The following is a 21,698-nucleotide window of genomic DNA, read 5'->3' as shown; positions in this document are numbered from 1 at the left end:
GTAATGTTTACAATGTTTTGATGGCTCATCTTACACATGCGGCTTTGTAATGGGGTATAAATATAATATTTAAATTAATAAAAACTATTGATGAAAAATTTCAGTGACCTGCTGCCTTTTAATTTCTAAAATGTAAAAATTGGCTCAAGTGCACATAAAACATTCATTCATCATATTCATGCATATGTTCTTAGGAAATAATGAAAATCCTGTTTGTAAAAGCAACTGTGTGTAGTTTTATGGATTTTTGTGACTTTGTCGCTTCCTACCGTTTAGAGAGGACTTCTGTGTGGTAAATATATCACTGTCCTAATACAGAGGATAGCTGTACACATGCATTTGTTGCTGTGGAAAGCGATCAGCCTTTTTTGCAGAAATTCTGATCTGCTCAACCAACTTACAGACGTTTGGAATGATTTTGATATTTCAAGGTAAAAACCTTACATACAGTTGCTTTAATGTCTGAACTATGCAGATGATTTAGTCCTTATTCTAGGCTTGACAGCAGAATATCCTTCCCGAAGGGGAAGATGTTATTGATCAGGCAGGTGAAGTAGTGGAACCAGGGGTAGTAGGCCTCTTTCTGACGGGTCGCCCCGGCTTTGATGATGTTCAGAGCAGCTTCACTGGCAGGATAGGCGGTCATCGTGCTGAATCCTCTGCAGTGGGATTTCATAGAGAATACAGTTATGGGTGATTCAGCCAATTACTACTATGATGCATTTAAAAACCATATTGACTGTATGACAAACTGACAGGTAAAATGTGCTTAATTGTCATATAGGCAATATTTTAAAAAAAGAAAACTATGGCCCAGACATGTTCCTTTACAGTCAGTCGGTTGTGTCAGTGTGTGTGAAGTTGCTTGAACGATGAATCATGATCCAGAAGAAAATGAGTGGCGTCTGGTGTTGATAGTTATGTTTAGCACACTGTTCTGTCCACTATAATAGATCACCAAGGTAACAAGATAAATGAGACTGAGGACAAACTGCAAATTAATTCATAAACTGCTTCCTAGAAATATCTTGAGTGATGCACAGAATAGAACGGAACATTGATTATATTTGAACCGCAACTAGTCCTCGAAAGATATGGACAAAACACTTTGTTTGTTAACATTAGTTAATAAAAATACAAATGTTCATTGTCAGTTCATGTTTGCTCATAATAATATTAATAGACTTTATTATTATTAACAGATCAATGGATGTATTTTTATCTTTATTTTTTTTAAGATGCAAATTGCATGTTAATTTGCATTTTATTGTCAAGATGGTCCGCTGGAGTGCACATGAACTCCAGTAGAGGGCACTCCACTCAGGATTCTCAGGACCAAGTGCTCCTCATTACCACTCACCTATATGGTGTTTGGACTCTCAGTGATTGCGAGGTCTTGTTTAGCCCAGTCTGACATTTCAGAGCGGTTTCCTTGTGTTTGTTCCTGTCGTGTATTATCTTGGATTGTTTGTACGGACTGTTATTTTCTGCCGCCTGCCCCTTTGACCATTGCTCTTGTTTTTCAACTGTTTATGCTGATTGCTGCCTGCCCCGACCTCTGCCTGGAAGACGTCTATGTCTCTGGATTATCTGTATTAGGCTATCCCTGACGCTGCTGATTGATCTTGTCTGTTTCTGACCGTGATTAATAAAAGCTGCAAATGTATCTAGTCAGCTGCAAATATGTCTTGACCCCAAAAAAATTCTAACAAAAGGTTTCTCAGTGGTTTACAGTAGTATCAAATGTACTTAAAAACAAACTTAAAGTTTACCAAAGTTTGACTGCAAGAAAGGCAAAATGGCAGCCGCCAGGTCCTTAAAATGACCAGTACTCCTTTGTATTCCTCATAGACCAGAAATATTAGTGCCTGATACATGTTTTTGCCATGTAATATTCTAATTATCATATTTGCATGATAGATAAGTGATTACAAATCCAATTATATATTAAAGCAATTGGTTACAAGCATATTTATGGGGAAAATAAGTACAATTTCCTTAAGTACAGGTACATGGAAAAGTTCTTTATTTTTTTGGAATTTAATTTAAAAAAGCAAACTTTTTATATTCTACATTCATTGCACAAACACTGAAATATTTAAAGAGTTTTTTGTTTGAGTTCTGATGGTTACGACTTACAGCTTCAGTATCTCAAAAAATTTGAATATTTTCTCAAAGATCAATCTATTACAAAAAAAAATATTTACAAAACAGAAATGTTCAAGATCTCCAAAGTAGGTTTAATAATGCACTCAATACTTGGTTGGGGCTCCTTTTGCAATTACTGTCTGTGGCACTGCAGGTCGCTTTGATAGCGGTCTTCAGCTCCTCTGTATTGTTTGTCAGATGTTACTTATCTTCCTCTTCACAATACCCCATAGATTCTCTGTGAGGTTCAGGTCAGGTGAGTAGACTGGGCAATCAAGCACAGTAATATCATGGTCAGCAAACCACTTGGAAGTGGTTTTGGCACTGTGGGCAGGTGCTAAATTCCTGCTGCAAAATTAAATCAGCATCTCCATTAAGCTTGTCAGCAGATGGAAGCATAATTTGCTCCAAAATCTCCTGGTAGATGGCTGCATTGATTTTGGACTTGATAAAACAAAATGAACCAACACCAGCAGACGTCACTAAAATCATCACTGACTTCGGAAACTTCACACTGGACTTTGGATTCTGTGCCTCTCCAGTCTTCCTCCAGACCTTGATTTCCAAATGAAATGCAAAATTTGCTTTCATCTGAAAAGAGGACTGTGGACCACTGAGCAACAGTCCAGTTCTTTTTTTCCTTATCCCAGGTAAGGAGAAAAGTGCTTCTGATGTTGTTTCTGATTCAGGAGAGGCTTGGTTCTAGGAATGTGACAGCTGTAGCCCATTTCCTGAAGAAGTCTGAGCGTGATGACTCTTGATGCGTTGACTCCAGCTTCAGTCCACTCCTTGTGAAGCTCTCCCAAGTTCTTGAATCTGATTTTCCTATCAATCTTCCCAAGGCTATGGTCATCCCTGCTGCTTGTGCACCTTTTCCTACCACACTTTTTCCTTCCAGTCAACTTTCTATAAATATATTTTGATACAGCACTCTGTGAACAGCCAGCCCTTTCAGCAATGACCTTCTGAGGCTTACCCTCCTTGTGGAGGATGTTGATGATTGTCTTCTGGACAACTGTCAAGTCGTTAGTCTTTCCCATAATTGTGGTTGCATGTTCTGAACTAGCCTAGGCGGATACTGATTTTTTTTCCTAAGCTGTAAGTCGTAACAAACAGAATTAAAACAAAAAACTCTTTAAATATTTCTGTTTGTGTGCAATGAATCTAGAAAATACAAAAGTTAACTTTTTTGAATTCAATTACAAAAAAAATAAAGAACTTTTCTTTTTTTTAAGTAGTCAAGGATGAATTTTGTTTGAGCAAACTGGTATACACTGTGCTGCCAACAACATTACAATGAGTCAAGCAATATCAAATGTCAGTATTCTCTTCTACCATCTTCTGAATTACTGAAAATTGTGAATTTAGTTTTGTTGGGTTTAGTATAATGCCACCTTTATACTCAAAAACATCTATGGAGGATACATTACATATGCATTACCTTATTAAAATTGAGATGAGTGACCATTTTAGAGGTTTCACACACAGCCCTCTGTTCGGGCTAATACAGGGTTGTTTATACAACTCCAATTTAAGTTACTTTTGGGTGCCATAACTTTTACATTGAATATAAAGTCTGTGTTTTAGCAAAAAAACACGTACTGAGTAGGAGTTACATGACATAGGCTAAATTGTTTATATCTCTGGTTCACCCCAAACAATGATAAAACCTTACAGTATTCTCACAAAATCATGTATTCCATAAGTATGTAATTAATGTCAGTGCAATTTAGACAAGTCCAATGGATTCATAGACCCAGAAAACATGGGGTTAGACACAAACATTACTTGACTAAGTCAAATAATGAAGGAGTTAGGATATTTTAAGGCTCCCTGCCCATCTTGGACACCATCTTGAAAATTACACCTTTCTAGTGGTCAAACTTTAGTAAACTTTTAGAATGTTATTAAGGACACCTAATACTACAGAAAACAGCTGAGAAACCTTTTGTTAGAATTTCTTTAGGGTTAGGTGTTTTATTTTCATATATGCAGCCGCCTAATAACTGTAACATTGAGTCAAAGGCAAGCGGATTAGGCGGCTGCATATATGAAAAAACCCACCTAACCCTAAACAAATTCTAACAAAAGGTTTCTCAGCCCTGACATTTGTGCTTTTTTCAGTTGCTTATAAACATCTACATGGCTTTGCTGTTTGATAGAAATGCTGATTTAAAAAAAAGAAAGAAAAAAGCTGTAATTATTATATAATTTGCTTGAAAAAATTGTTACGTAACATACTAACATTTTAGTATGTTCCTGTGACTCAGTAGAGCATTGTGTAAGCAGCGCAAAAGGCTGTGGGGTTCGATACCCAGGGAACTCATGTTAGGCAAAAAAAAAAAAAAAACATTTAAACATTTGCATTTAAAAAAATAATAAAAAATAAAAATAAAATTAGTTATTACTTTGCCTGAATAAAGCATTTCTGATATTCCAAACATAAAAAAGTCCTAATTTTTGTCTGCAGTGGAGTGTCAAAACAGAAAACCAACCTGATCTTATTCATTGCTGCTTCTGTGTCTACCAGTCCGATTATCAAGATGGAAATGGAAACGTTGCTCTTCTTGATTGCCAGTTCATTCTGCAGCGCTCCGAAGAATCCGTTCAAAGCAAACTTGGTCGAGGCATATGGAGCCACAAATGGACTCGCCAGCTTACCTGAATCAGGGAGGAAAAGAGGCAAAAGTGCTTTTAACTTTTTCAGTTCCGGCGGAAATATTTAGATTAATATTAACTGGACAATGGACAACTGGACATCAAAGTTAAAGACTCACCTGCCAAAGAAGACACTACAATGATGGATCCACCAGACGTTTCCAGAACAGGAAGACCTGCTGCGGCCATTTGCAAAAAACTCACAAAATTCACCTGCAACAAGTGAGAGATCAGTGTGGAAAGAAAATGCAACAAAATTGCAACACTGCAGCAACAAAATCCTGTGTTTGACCTGCATGAGTGACCTGACAAAATCTGCGTCTCCATTCCAGAGTTCAATATTGACTTCTCCAACATGATTCAGCACTAGAAAGTCCAGCCCCCCTGCAGGACGGATATCGGTAGTATCATGCTGAATACATTCGGCAAAGTTGGGAAGAATTATGATTTTTTTTTTTTTTTTTTTTTTTGAAAGATGTTTCTTCTCTCACCAAGGCTGTATTTATTTGATGAAAAATCATTAGAATGATTTCTGAAGGATCATGTGACACTGAAGACTGTAGTAATGATGCTAAAAATTCAGCTTTGATCACAGCATTCACATTTTATTATATATTATAATAGAATACGGTTATTTAAAATTGTAAAAATATTTCACAATATTACTACTTTCATTGTATCAGGGCACACAAAATCTCAAAATCCCTGGCAGCCCTTCAGGACGGCACGCTTCAGATTTTGGTAGCTCAAAATAAAATTAACTAGCCCAAGTAAAAAATAAATAAAAATAAAATAAAAAAAATCGAAAATTGGATAGGAGTTGAAATGTCAATCAAATCATTGTCAAAACACAAATATCAAGAGAGGAACTGTATTTAATTATGTACTGCAGAATTTTTAAGAATCAGTATAGGGAATTTAATGACACCTTTTAAGAGCTGCACAAATAAACTGCGTGAGGGCAGGGCAATGACTATACAGTATTAAACCGCAAAATGACATGATTTACAGTTCACTAAAACAAAAAGATCTTATGAAATGATAAACATCAACCATTTTTATGTATTACTGTCGTAACTGTTTAGATTAGCTTTTTTACATATTTACAACTGTGTTTGCTGTGTAAAAACATGGGTGGATATTCGCATTCACAGCAGAAAGCCTTACTGAAAATGCTAATTCGTTATAAATACTACATTATCAGGCATTATAGTAGAGATGAAAAGAAAATGTCATAGAAACTTTTCTGAAGATAGTTGGTTCCCTTCAGAGATACATTCATATAAAAGCACCCGTGCAGTGTTTTGACTTTGAAACGTGCAGTGCTCATATTTATTTAATGAAATAATAGTCTTAGATTTTTATTTTTGATACATTTTCTGGACAACACAATGGACGTCCCTGAACGTCAGGATTTTGGGAGCAATGTGTATTTTAAATCAGTAAATGCAGCTTTGGAGAGCAGAAGAAACTTCTTTTAAAAACATTGAAAATAATCTTAATTATTCCAAATAGCTTATGTATTTCACATGCAATGTGTGATGCAATCACTTCTCACCCAGTTTTTCCACAGCGTATTTGAAGACTCTCTCAGGGTCGTCGTGGACAGACATGTCTCCAGTCACATACATCGCCTTCTGAGCGCCCAGTTTCACACACTTCTGCACCACCTGAACATCCACGGGACAGACGCAGACAGCGCATGATTTCTGTAAATCTCTATTGTTCACTTCCTTAGTTTTTACTTCCATGTAAAATCATTGTATTATTGCTCCTCTTACATAGAGGCTGTCAAAGCTGAGGACTTTTAGAATTCTGTGTTATTTGCCATACATATGTTTTTGAAAGCTATTTTAAACCATTGTTTAAAAACTGGTCTGGGACAAAACAACTGACCGTTTTTAAAGCATTTTCTCGTCTGGCAGTGATGACAATCTGAGCTCCAAACTTTGCATAATGGTAGGCCATCTGCTCCCCAATCCCTGAACTGGCCCCTGTGATCAGCACTCGGGCCCCCCGAACAGACTCTATGTGCAGGAACACACTTCAGGACATCCCATTGCTTTTCAGGTAACTTTAACCAGCCACCACTTTATCACTGAAAAACTCCCATAAAGGTCAAAATATAAAAGCTAGAAGCAATCTTAACTATAAAGCCTATATTTGATGCTCAAATCTCTGAGGCCCCCTAAATGATCAACATGATCAAAACATGTGCTTCGCATGTTTTTTGCTGTCAAATCTTTACGGATTTTAATTAAGTAAATATATGAATATCTTTCATATTTTTTGTAATATTTCAAGATGAACACTTACTGTACTGGACTGGAGCGACTTAGGTTTACTTGATCATCCATACGTTATTTTTTTTTTTTTTAAATCATGCTCAAATTTGAGTCTCAAATATGATTTTCAGGCTTTTAAGGAACATTTATTTGTTCATCTTTCAATCATCATTGTATTGCATTAAATGTTTTGATCATTAAGATGATATTTAAATGTTTAATTTTCTAAGATGTATTATTGGCAGATATAGAGTGGCAACTGATGTTTATATTAATAATAATAATATTGATAATAATAATAATATGTATGCATCTACTATACTGTTAGAAAAATCTCAGAGATTTACATTACATGCCATCAGAACTTCATCTTACTTTTTGGCTACATAAATACCTGTACAAAAATTGCATATTTTGATTTTTATTGCATATTTTGCTGAATAAAACTTAGTTTTAAAATTAAGAAAATAGTTTTTATTTTATTTTTTATTTCAAACGTGAGGCTTAAACAAAGTTAAAACGTACCCTTAGATCTGTAGATCATCAGCACATGCATTTTAACCAAGGTTACATTGACATGAACAAACCATAAGTTACATAACCCTAATGAAAGAGTCTGCCAACCATTAGAGTTTATTTGATTAAAGTTCTAGTGAACTGCTTGCAAACACTTTGTATTTTGAGTTAAATTTGGAAGCAAAGCTGTTAAAGCAGTCTAAAAAATATAGTTGTCTTCAGAAAATTCAAGGAACTGCTGAAACAATTAGCTTTTAAAGTAACTCTTTACAATAAGGATCCATTAGTCAGAGGTGGTAAGTAAAGTATGAAAATATCATACTCAAGTAAAAGTACCATTACATTAATGAAATTTTACTTAAGTACAAGTAAAAGTACCTGTTTAAAAATCTACTCAAGTAAATAAAGCAAAAACTGGTGATATGGTGTCTAAAACGCAAGTCTCTTAATTCTTGTTTATTGAACTGTTGTAAAAAAACATAATCTTTATGTAATCATGCTGATTTTTTGAGAAATACGGGACTCTTCTTGTGATATTTATTTACTACATGAAATTATATAAATATATTAATTTTCCACCCCTATATCTTCAATTTTGTAATCATTCTAAAACATTTAAACAGACTGAATCATGCGGTGAAAAACACAGTCTAAATGTGCACGTGCACTAGTCTAATCTACTAGACCTCACAGCACTCTGTAGGTTTTGGTTTAAGGAAAAATACTGATAATGTCAAATCGCGCATCATTAAAACAATAATTACGATTTTAATCGCAGACTATATACAGTATATATCGCACACCCTGCACCACTGTCTTTTTGGGTAATTTGTGCAAAACCTTTTGCTAAACTGTCAAAGGTTAATTTTAACCACCAATGCAACAATGCAAGTACAGCATAGTTGATTCAACCCTTATTCAACACACCTGATCCAAGTCACACGTAATCAAGTCTTTCAGGCTTATTACATTGTATATGTGTTGAAGCAGGGTTGGACAAAGCTCTGCAGGGCTCTGGCCCTCCAGGAATTGGGTTTGGGACACCCCTGCAATAGACTTTTTGTTCCATTGACTTCCATTCATATGCATGCGCAATAGCAAAGTTCAGGTTGGCTTAACTTTGACCTGTGAATTCACATCACGTGAATGTTTGTGACCAACGAAGATCAAAACATCACAAAGTGAACTCTCTGTACAGAAATGGAGGAATTGCTAATTTTAGCAGTGTTGCATCATCCTGTTTTATACAACACAACTTTAAAAGATTACAAAAATCACATAAAAAGAGAAGCGGCTAGGTTTGCAGTCCCACATGGAAAGAATCTATATGTGGATATATGCGCATATATGAAACCTATATGCAGTGTATATGCACATATATGCTGCATATATGCACATATATGATAATATATATGCTGCATATATGCGTATATATGCCACATATAGGCAAAACTGAGGTGCATATATGTGCATATACAGGAAATAAAGGTCTCCTGTATTGCTTCTTCATATCCACATATAAGCCCTATACATACAAGATATGTCTTCTATAAAGCTAATGGCAGGATCTGGTCATTTTTGTAGCTCATATCTCATTTTTGACTGTCATACATGATGCCCAGCTCATATTTTTTGTTTTGTACAATTTGATTGATCTTGAGTAAATAAATAATGTATATTTCTACATTTTGGACTTTTATTTATGTTGCCTAGCAGCTATGGATTTTAATTTTACTATTATAGGTGAACATATAGGTGCATATATACGTGCATATATGTACCTATATAGGTACAGTACAGACCAAAAGTTTGGACACACCTTCTCATTCAAAGAGTTTTCTTTATTTTCATGACTATGAAAATTGTAGATTCACACTGAAGGCATCAAAACTATGAATTAACACATGTGGAATTATATTCATAACAAAAAAGTGTGAAACAACTGAAAATATGTCATATTGTAGGTTCTTCAAAGTAGCCACCTTTTGCGTTGATTACTGCTTTGCACACTCTTGGCATTCTCTTGATGAGCTTCAAGAGGTAGTCACCTGAAATGGTCTTCCAACAGTCTTGAAGGAGTTCCCCGAGAGATGCTTAGCACTTGTTGGCCCTTTTGTCTTCTGTCTGCGGTCCAGCTCACCCCTAAACCATCTGGATTGGGTTCAGGTCCGGTGACTGTGGAGGCCAGGTCATCTGGCGCAGCACCCCATCACTCTCCTTCTTGCTCAAATAGCCCTTGATGCCTTCAGTGTGACTCTACAATTTTCATAGTCATGAAAATAAAGAAAACTCTTTGAATGAGAAGATGTGTCCAAACTTTTGGTCTGTACTGTATATGTATGCACATATATATGTGTACATATATATGTGTGCATATATGTACATATATGAACATATAATATAGGAAACCGGCCAATTTTATATATGTCACATATATTGAAACATATATGTTTATATAGGTTTTTTTCCATGTGGGGCAAGGGAAACAGTTTTCTCAATTTTTTTTTTTTTTATTGCATGAGATTTGTACCTGTGCTCGTGTGTACTTGATTAAATATACTTGTGACTGATTGTAATCACTTAAATAGACCACTGCTTGATTTAATTTTGCATGCTCAAAGTCTAGTGTAACCGCGGCTTAAAGGAATACTCCACCCCAAAATAAATATTTTGTCATTAATCACTTATGTCGTTCCAAACCCATAAAAGCTTTGTTCATCTTCAGAACACAATTTAAGATATTTTGGATGAAAACCGGGAGTAAATTGCACAGTCAAGGTCCAGAAAAGCAGCGGTTCTTAATTCCAGTGCTCGCGGCCCCCTGCTCTGCACATTTTGTATGTCTCTCTTATCAATTCAGACTTTTGTTCTATTCGAACGTAAGAACGTATTCCGCCATGATTCCAGTTTCAAGCGAACGTATATGCTCCATTCAAAGTTGTGAGACATGAATCTAAATTGTGTTTATTTACCGAGGTATATGATGTCACACTTGTCTGTGTGTGAAGACGTTGCGCAGCGCAAATCCGTGAATGAATGTTTCGAAGTGAGGTAAACTTCAACAGATTTCCCCTGCTCAGGGAGTAGGGAGCAATGAACACTGAGACCATGTCAATCGGAACACAGTTCATGCACTGAGCTTACTTCTAACGAGCTGATTATCGCAATTCGGTGTGTTAACAAAGAAAGACATAACAAATGTGCAGAGCAGGGGGCCGCGAGAACTGGAATTGAGAACCGCTGTAGAAAAGTATGCAAGACATCGTCAGAATAGTCCATCTGCCATCAGTGGTTCAATCTGAATTTTAAGAAGTGACGAGAATAGTTTTTGTATGCGAAAACAAAAAATAACGACTTTATTCAACAATTCGTCTGCTCGGTGTCTCTCTGCATCACCGTAGCGTCATTTTGAAAAACATCCACTGAACGAAAGCAGAGTACGCTCTTCTGTGTAAGCCACACTGCACAGATGTGCTGTTTTCAATCAAATCAAAGCTTAAATACACAGAAAATGTATCCTTGTGTTGTTGCTGAAACAGAAAAGTGTAAGCTGCCTGAGCTCATATTCTCCAAAATGGCGCTACGGTGATGCGGAGAGACACATAGATGAATTCGTACAAAAAGTATTCTCATCGCCTGAATTTTGAAAAAAAATTCAGATTGAATCTCTGATGACAGATGGACTATTCTGACCTTGTCTGTCATACTTTTCTGGACCTTTTCTGGAGGTGTAATTTACTTGGCAGTCTATGGGACAGTAACAAGCCTCCCGGTTTTCATCCAAAATATCTTAAATTGTTTTCCGAAGACAAACGAAGCAGTTTTAATTTTGTCAATGAGGACAAGGCAAAGAATATTCGTTAACGAGCATTTTTTCTATGACTAGAACGAGACGTTGACAAGCTAAATATCCGATGATAAAAACTATGACGAATTTATGCTGCATTTTAGTTAACGGGACGATATGGGACTATTATAATGTTATTTGAGGACTACCAGACATTTAAAATACATCCTATAGAGTATCTCACGAAAATACAGCTATGGATTAAGTGAAGGTGAACAGGTGGGTAAAAAACTGAACATGTGTCAGTATTACATTCATGCCTTCCACCTTAAAGGGATAGCATTCCTATTAAGTACCTATCCATGTCTTTAATGTTAACCAGCAAAAGATATTTCATATACGTCTTATTGTGCTTTTTCAAAAAATATTATATATATATATATATATATATATATATATATATATATATATATATATATATATATGAACAACTATCATTTTTAAGTTGCTCTTGTTTAAAGGGATAGTTCACCCAAAAAATGAAAATTGTCATTTTAAGTTTTTCCAAATTCAATCCTTGATTCAAATTTCTCATAAGCTTAATGATTCGGTCTAAAGAGAGAAGAATTAATGACAATTTTTGTTTGAAACCTACATATAAAATAGCTACCAAAATAAATGTTTGTAACTGCAGTTTGACTAAAATAATGACTAAAAGTTGACAAAAATGCAATGACTTTTCATCGACTAAAACACAAAAAAACGAAAACAATGAAAGACTAAAATGTGACTAAGACTGTTAAGCATTTTTGTCTCAAGATAAAGACTTTGACTAAATTAAAAATGCTTGTCAAAATGAAGACCGTATCAAAGCTTTTATGGGTTTGAAACGACAGTGATTAATGACAAAAAAATTTGGGTGGAGTAACTCTTTCTGCATCTATCTTTCTTGTGATTTTAGCGCCAATTTGCTCTCCTGCCCATTGTTTACTGCAGTAGTTTACAGGGAGATATCTATTTATTTTTACTCCGTAATTGAATATTTGTCAATTTTAAAATGCGTTTTAAAATGCAGTGAAGTACAATACTTAAAACAAAATATTTAAGTAAAAGTAAAATTGGAAGTTTTAAAAACTAAAAAGTAGAAGTACACAAAAAGCTACTCAATTACAGTAACGCGAGTAAATGTTATTCATTACTTTCCACCTCTGCCATTAGTTAATGTTAGTTAATTAACTGACATGGACAAGCAATGAACAATACATTGTACATGTTCCTTTCCGCTGTCGCCTCTGGCTTGCTTAGTTGGGGTCACTTCATCTACAGCGATATCGTTGACTTGATTGCAAATAAATGCACAGACACTATTTAACTGAACAGAGATGACATCACTGAATTCAATGATGAACTGCCTTTAACTATCATTTTGCATTATTGACACACTGTTTTCCTAATGAATGTTGTTTAGTTGCTTTAACGCAATGTATTTTGTTTAAAGCGCTATATAAATAAAGGTGACGTGACTTGACATGTATTTATTCATCTTTGTTAATGTTAGTTAATGAAAATACAGATGTTCATTGTTCACGTTAGTTCACAGTGCATTAACTAATGTTAACAAGCACAACTTTTGATTTGAATAATGCAGTAGTTAATGTTGGAATCAATCAACATTAACTAAGATTAATAAATGCTGTAGAAATATTGTTATTGTATGTAACTAAAGTAGTTAAATAACGTTAACTAATGAACCTTACTGTAAAGTGTTACCACTTAAAAAAAAAACTTTTTTTTTTAGGATTCCACAAAGTAGGCTACTATATGAAATGTTTATATTAGTCATGTTGCAATTTAAGGACTAGAATATGGCATTTGATAATAAAATTAACATAATAACAGCAAAAAGCTTTTGTCTTGACCTGGATCAAACGTATCTCTCCACATGTAGGCCGTGAGGGCAGCGATCAGCAGAAAAAAGCCCAAATACCCCTTCATTTCCACTGCTGTCCTCGATCAGAAGCTCGTGTGTGTATCCTGTGAGTGCACTGAGAAATGCCACTTCTGACTGCATGTGAGTGTACTGCTGATCAGTGTTGGGAAGGTTACTTTGGAAATGTAATAGGTTACAGATTACAAGTTACCCTATTTAAAATGTAATAGTAGTGTAACTTTTTTAATTACTTTAATGATTACTTTTACTTTTTGATTACTTTTCTAAATGTCTAATAAATGTTTATTTTCAACTGTTAATCATTTTCTAACATTTACACCATGCAGTGTTAGCCTTACAGTAGTGCTCAACACTGTCAGACTTTCAAAATCCTTCATGACTAGAATTAAGATGATCGAATTTGAACACATCCACCACACAATCAGACTTTAGTACCACCTTTTACTTTGAGATCGATCTGAAGTTCAATGCAGATTTAAAATCATAAGAAATAGTTTACTGATACTGTTTTTATGTAAAGAACTGCTGTCTGAGATTTTTGTCACTTTAATCAGACTGAATAAGCTATTTTACACTACAATCATTATATCTGCACTGTTTGTTTACTTCACTGGTTTGCATGTACTATCTGCCATGTACCTTGTGCTGCTTTACTTATCTATGTTTTTATATGACCTTATTTGTATAGTTGTATTTTATGTTTTATCTGTAATGTTCTGTTAGTGTTATCTTTTTGTACCAAGGGTCTGAAAGTAACGCAATATCAATTCTCTGTATTTACTCCACATGTGGAAGACTTGGCTTGAATAGTTACTCCCCAACACTGCTGCTGATACAGAAAAGAGCCATAAAGCTTGACCCTGAGATCCAGCATGCTGGATAATGACCAAGAGTTTAGTGCTCAATAGTAGGCTGAAGGCCTGTCAGTATTGTTTACGATTCAAAACGGAGGAATATCTTTTTTTTCTTTATGACATTTTTTAAAGTCTTTTGTAACAGCGCCACCTACTGATTTGGACCACTAAAGATGGACGACACGGAGAGCAATCAGAGAGTGAGTAACTTCGACGATTTTCAAATAAGTTTTATTTTATAACCTTAAAATGATGCAAAGTTTACATAGCCAATGTGAGAACTGCTAAGAAATAATAATAAACGTTAATTCCCGATTTCTAGTTTTATTGATTATTATGATGTTCTTAATTTGTGGTCATGATTTAATTAAATGGGTCATATGATGCTGCTAAAAAGAACATTATTTTCTGTATTTGGTTTAATGAAAAGTGTTTATGCAGTTTAGGGTTAAAAAAAAAACACATTACTTTCCACATACTGTACCGTCAATTTTTACAAAGCTCATCAGTCTGAAAAGCAAGGTGTGCTGTGATTGGCCGGCTATCCAGTGCGTTGTGATTGGCCAAATACCTCAAGCGTGTGATGGAAATGTTACGCGACAAGACATAAACATTAAACCCCATTATAAACGTGATATAAACATGCAAGCAAAGGCTAAACAAATAAGATGCCCTGTAGGATCGTACAATGGAATACTAGGAGTTTATCTGCGAATGTCCAAGAGTTCAAAAGAATGATCCATGAGTTAATAAATCTCCCAGATGTTCAGGAGACTTGGCTTAAACCATAGATGGACTTTGTCATTCCAGGGTATGTATCCATTAGGAAAGATAGAACACAAACAGCTGGTGGGGGTTGTGCAATATCTGTGAAGAAAGGGGTGGCACATAGGAAAGTAAATATATATTCACAAGATGAAAGCATTAAGGTAGAGGTTTGGACTTTGATGGGAAAACGAACAATTATTTTAATCCCTGTGGACCGTTATCCTTGTTATAATTATGCAAAATTTGGAGTAGTAGAAGGTATAGTATGGTGTGGTGATTTTAATGCACATAATCTTACATGGGGAAGTTCAAACACCAGATAAAAATGGTACATATTTTTTTAGTGTGCATAAATGATGGGAGTGGAACAAGGTTCAATATAAGGGATAAATCTAAATCGTGCATAGATCTAACATTAATGTCAGCAAATATAGCAGTTAAATGTCAATGGAAAGTACTAGAACAATCGACAATTGGGAGTTATCACTATCCAATAATTATTACAGTAGGAGTGGAAGTACAAAGGGATATGGTATTTCAACAGCAAAGATTGAAATTTGAGAAAGCAGATTGGGAGAAAAAAGAAAAAGAAAAAAACGAAGGGATAAAGTTGTTCCATGGTGGAATGTTCTAATGCTGTTAAAAATTTAAATAAAGCTTTTAGAATCCTAAAAAGAACATTGATTATAAAGGCAGTATTAGAATATCAGAAAGAAAGAGCTCAGGCTAGGAGGAAAATCAAAAAGGCAAAAAAGAAATACTGGCAAGAGTATTGTTCTTCCATAGGTAAAAGAAACTGAATTGGGTGAGGTATGGGGTATGTTAAAGAAGATGATTGGGATATATAAAACTAGGAATATTCCGATATTAACAGGATAAGGAGTAACAGCTATCACAGAAAAGGAAAAGGCAGAAATATTAGTCGAAACATTTCAAAAGGCACATAGTAAAGAAAATCTTGATGAGAATTATAGAAGGAAAAGACAGGACATTTTAATGCAACATCAATGTATTTATAATAGAAAACCTTATGGGACATGAGTATTAGATGTGGATTTTGAGATATGGGAACTTAAAAGAGTATTATGTCAATTTAAGCAATCAGCTCCAGGAAAAGATAAAATATGCTATAATATGATCAAACATGCAGATGATAGTATTCTTAAAGCAGTACAGGAGTTATTTAATAAGAATTTATTGAAGGTAGCAGTGTAGCAGTTCTTCAGCAGTGATGTTAGCATGTCATCTTTCAAACAATTTTAACCCAAGGTACTGTCTGTGAGACTAGACCTGGTAACAGATGTGCTACAAACAATACACTAACACCCCATGGAGAGCCAATGATAGTGTAACCTTATGATGACATGATAGGACCTCTCCCCTGGAGAGCCCATGATGCACTGGCGTAATGCTGACCTAATGGGCTAATTACATGGGCCATTTTGTAAACCGTTTCAGTTGATTGCATCTGAGGCCATTGTAAATAGCAAATTTTGCCCTTCATGACAACTGTGAGGGGGGTGATTTTATTTTTATTTTTTTATAACTCATCCGTTTAAGACTTAAAGTTCTGCATAATTAAGGGCGTGGCCATTTGAGTGACAGGTGGATTGCCGCTGCTGAGACTGCCGTCACGCTAGGTGGGCGTGGCTTCAGCATGTAGCTCCTGCCTTTTTGCCCATTTTTTATTTTATTTGATGTCACAATGTAAATGCCTTTCGCACCACAGGAACCTTTTCATAGTACCAGAACTAATTGTGGAACTACCCACTTTTGGGCATTTTCCTGCGATGTGATTTTTAATTCTGACATGCCTTTTTCGAGAATTAAATTAGCTCCTACTCTGTAAAAGGGTCTAACCATGACCTACGTAGACATTGGCCAAACGCGTTCTAAAACGTCCCCACCTGCCATTATTTACAATGCTGTGTAACATACTGTAAACATTTTGCCAACTTATTTCACAAGTATGACAAACAGCGTTAAATATACGGATGCTGAAGTGCAGGCAGCAAATGTAGCAGTGCCAGTTGTCGTTGGAGATTCTTAGTCCTCTTTTCCATTCTTTCAATCGCTTTACGTATATACGTTGACATTCCATGACCATTATTGTGAAACCCGCAAGACGCAACAAAAACACAGCTCCGATCACAGTGTCCTCCATCCTCCTGTTGTTGACGTTGTTCTTCTTTGATAAAGTTGTTGAAAGCCGCGCACAAATGACCTTGCTGTCGACCGGTTTACCTCACGTCCTAATACACACTCTCTGTGCAAATGCAACCCTTTAAATGGTTCTAGGAAACAGTTCGTGCAAAATTGTCCCAGTACTTTAGTACTGTACAATTAATTCTGGAACTAAAGCAGTGCAAAAGGCCCTAATCTTTCAACATGGATACAGGGGAGGCTACCAAGATCATGGAAACATGCAATAATAATACCAATAGTATTACCAAGCTAGGAAAAAATGCATCAATAGCTGGGAATTACAGACCAATAGCACTTGCATCTAATTTTTGTAAAATAATGGGGAAAATGGTTGCAAATAAGATAAAACTTGTAACAGGGTCTTAAGTTTTTTGTTAGCTAGAACAATTCAGGTTTGGGTGGGAAATGAATTGTCACCGATGGGACACCTCAAGGGAGTGTGATAAGCCCTTTATTATATTTAACATTATGATTAATTATGTGTTTGAAGAAGTGTCTCCAGGAATTAATATGGCTTTATATGCTGATGATGGAATAATGTGTAAAAGGACACAAAATTATCTTTTAATTCGGATAGAATTCAAGAAACAATGGAGATAGTAGAAAGGTGGTCTTTAGAATGGGGGATCACATTTTCATTATCCAAAACATATTACCAGATATTTACCAGGAGGAAAATTTTAGAAAATAAGCATCTTAAACTATATGGGTCTACATTAGAAAAAGTATCTAAATTTAAATATTTGGGAATGTGGTTTGATGATAAACTGACTTTCCACATAGATTGGACTACAAGTGCACACATATTATAATTTAAAGAAATGTAGTTAATTATGACATTTAATGAGAGGGGTTGCAGGAAAAGATTGGGGTGCTGTTATCTGGAATTTCCCGTTTGCTTCACCCTCAAGATATTGTTAGCCACCGATCGACCATGCCCGTTTTGGATTACTCTTCTGTCTTGCCCTCAATATGTTTGCCACTGTTTGACCCTCGCCTGTTTTGACATGTTTAAGAATAAAGCTTTGCATATAGATCCACATGTCTCGTCAGCCTTGTTACATTAGTACATTTTATTAGTGTTTTTACTGTAAAATAACAAATACAAAAACTGTATGAAAACCTTCCAAAATGCTTTGTGGTCTTATAAGTGCTCTTTTTCTGCTTTCAGTGCAGTAACTTCACTGTACCTAAAGCAGACAAAGACAGCTTATAAATAATTATACTATTTTTTTTCTCAAACAGCCATAACATCAGATCAGATGAATGTGTACACATTTGCTTTGAACTATATTTATTGTAATATCAATTTAATTATTTTGATGGGACCTTTAAGACAACTGTTGATAGGTGACTCTGTGTTTATATGTCAACTAGCAGTCATTAGAGCATTAGTAATGTGTAAGTAATGTAATAGTAAAGTAATAGTAATGTATTCTGCTAAATATATGCTATCACTTTGTTTGATGGTTCCCCAACATACATTCTACTGATTATAAGCAACTTGGCAAGTACATCAACATCCTACCAACCCAAACCTTATTCATTCTGTATATACATCCGTGAATCATTCTTTAGTCTTGTGCCTTGCCTCTCTACAAACTTTTAAATATCTGGCTTTAATTTAGTGACTGCAAATGCTGATTTCATTTGATTCCATCTGTATTATAATTGATAATGAGCTAATTAGTTAAACTTAAGGGGGCTAATCAATATATAGTATATTTTAAAAAACTAAGACTTAAGGTAAGGTTCTCCAGTTTTTCAGAGACTGAAATACATTTACATTTATTCATTTAGCTGACGCTTTTATCCAAAGCGACTTACAATTGCTATATATGTCAGAGGTCGCATGCCTGTGGAGCAACTAGGGGTTAAGTGTCTTGCTCAGGGACACACTGGCGTTTCAAAGTGGATTTGAACCTGGGTCTCTCACACCACAGGCATGCATCTTATCCACTGCGCTAACACCACACCCATACATATTTTCATTTATATTTTGTGTAAATTCATTTAAATTTAAAATGAACTCAAAGCAGGTATTACACATCTTATGCATTTATAAATAAAAAATCTCAGATTAAATTATCTTTAACAACATGTACAAACTTTACTACAAACTAAACCACCAGGATCCTAGAAATGCAGTCCTGAAACTGCAGCATCCAGTTGTGCAGGAACGCCATTCTCGTTTGGATGGATTGCTTTACAGCAAAAATAAATGCACGCATAGAGCTATCCTGCTGTAATTGCAACAGTGAATTACACTTACTTAACTGTAAAATATGGGGTAAATTCCAAACGGAAGTGATCATCCCTATACCCTACTTCCTTCGAAAGACAGAGACCTTGACCTGTGTTCTTTGAAGGGTGTAGGGCATTATTGTCTTGTAAAAGGAAAAGGTACTGTCTAGGAAAAAAAGGGTGTGCGACTTTTTATCTTGGCGATTCTGAAAATGAAGTCAGAATTGTGATATATAAACATAATTGCTAGATAAAAAAAAAAGGATTGTGAAATGTCAAATCGGAACTCTGAGAAAATACTTTTTCCGCAATTTCTGAGTTTACATCGCCACAGAATAAAAGGAGATTTACAACTTTAAACATTTATTTTCTTACATTTCTAAATCACTGTTGTATTTTGTTTTATATAATATTATTATTTTTTAATCCTGTGGCCAAAACAGTTGCTTTAAATGACTGATACATTCATGCATATACAGCACAGATTATTCTGAGTTAGTGAATCTCCTAGGTATTTGTTCGTATGACAATATAAACATTTAGAATGCAATTTTGCTTAGGCAAATCATATATATACTGTATGTGTATGTATATATATATATATATATATATATACTGATATTTTTAAAATAATTTAGCATATTTTGATTCCCATCCCTATACGTTCATGAAACGGTTTTTACATTATGTGCATCTTATGTGTGTGAGAAGTAAAAAGTCCATAAATAGAAAAAAGTACCATGAAAACAATTTTCAGTGCAAAAAATATCTCTTTTATTATTTACGATAACATCATTACACAAACAGACAGGATGAATTGTTTGACACTCCTCAATGTAAACTACTGAAACAACTTTGGTAAAAAGCAGCAAAGAAAATTATGAAATCGAGGAAAGAGAGAAACCGGCAAAAGCTCGAAGACTACACAATAAAACACATTTACAAAGAAGCCAGAGAGAATTACTCATTCACAGTTAGAAGAAAGAAAAACCGCAGAAGCCTGCTGAGGGTCATGAAACCTTGAACATTTCAAACGGCTTGAAATCACCAAACCTTTTGTCTACATGGAAAGCAGAAATATAGTACAAGTGTTTTTAAAGCACAACGGAGAATATACAGCGAGCGATCCACCTGATGTGATAGCAAACAGACCAGAAACTCAATCCATATGCACAGCTGAAAGTAGAACAATTCATTTACAGAAATGTGCATTTCACTGGACAATACTTTCCTGTAATCCCAAATTGGGTTGCCCAAAAGATTTACTGTCAGGGAAACAAACAATTTATCTTTTCCAAAAAAATAAATTAAACCCGCAATGTGTTATTGATAATGACATACTGAATATCTAACTAGAAAAAACACAAACAACTGATGAAACTGTGTGAAGCGACTGGTGTACAGGAGGAATTCAAAAAACTGTCGCTCTGTCCAAAATAGACATGTAGCAAAAGTTCAGCAAATACACTTTATCAGAGAGCAGAGCTGAACATCCAACATTTACATATGAAATCCCCATTTGTATGCATTACATTTACACAACCAAAACCTTTTAAAACATGTATATACAAGTCGATTGTAAATAGTTGATAAATGTTGTGTGATCAAATTAATGAATAAAAAATATGGGACTGGGTTGATAATATATTCTCATAATATATATATGTATATGGTTATATAAAGTTTCTTGGAAATCTATGGTCATATTCAAAACAAAATAATATAATTTCAGTTGAGTTCAAATTGTTTTGATGCTTATATCCTATATATTTCCTATATATTTAATTTTAGTGATGCCAATCAGGCAAGCCACTTTTTTGTAGCTGAAATGAGGTAAATTAATTTCAGACCGTGTTTTTAATCTTTAATCTTCCTGCGAGACACTTTGGAGCTACACATGACAGCCTAAGAATAAAGTGCAAATGCTACAAGCAAAAAAGGCCTAAACTGCTACATGAACAGGTGGCCAATCATCACGCTCATTTGCATTAGTTACAACAAAACATCAAGCCATGCAAGAATCGTTTTATTACTTTAAAGGGCTGTGATGATGAAGATCAAGTTGATCGGACACATATGCACAATGGGAAATTCATATGAACACAAGAAAAATCGTTCCTCCTTCAAACTTTATCATGAAGCTCTGCTTAGATCAACTGAGCGTTATTATAGTGAATAAAAAAAAAAGATTTTTTTCGTTGTTGTTGAGGTCTAACAGATCTATCCAGCCTGCTGGATTGGAATTGTTTTTTTTTTAACAGAGGCCTACTAAATTTCAAATA

General features: G+C 35.0%; 1 protein-coding gene across 1 annotated transcript; it reads right to left on the bottom strand.

The window, feature by feature from the left end:
- Positions 1–402: 402 nt before the first annotated feature.
- hsd11b1lb (hydroxysteroid (11-beta) dehydrogenase 1-like b) lies at positions 403–13,460 on the bottom strand. Its single transcript, XM_059563036.1, has 7 exons — positions 13,314–13,460; positions 6,703–6,833; positions 6,365–6,476; positions 5,099–5,190; positions 4,926–5,019; positions 4,644–4,809; positions 403–659 (listed from the first exon to the last, which is right to left on the bottom strand). Exons 1-7 carry the CDS (start codon positions 13,387–13,389, stop codon positions 488–490), a joined length of 843 nt encoding a protein of 280 aa, XP_059419019.1. The 5' UTR covers positions 13,390–13,460; the 3' UTR covers positions 403–487.
- Positions 13,461–21,698: the final 8,238 nt, after the last annotated feature.

The sequence above is a fragment of the Carassius carassius genome, chromosome 12 (genome assembly GCF_963082965.1).
Source record: "Carassius carassius chromosome 12, fCarCar2.1, whole genome shotgun sequence".
In the NCBI taxonomy this organism is placed as follows: Eukaryota; Metazoa; Chordata; class Actinopteri; order Cypriniformes; family Cyprinidae; genus Carassius; species Carassius carassius.
The sequence above is the reverse complement of the archived record's forward strand: the minus strand, read 5'-3'. Positions and strand labels throughout refer to the sequence as shown.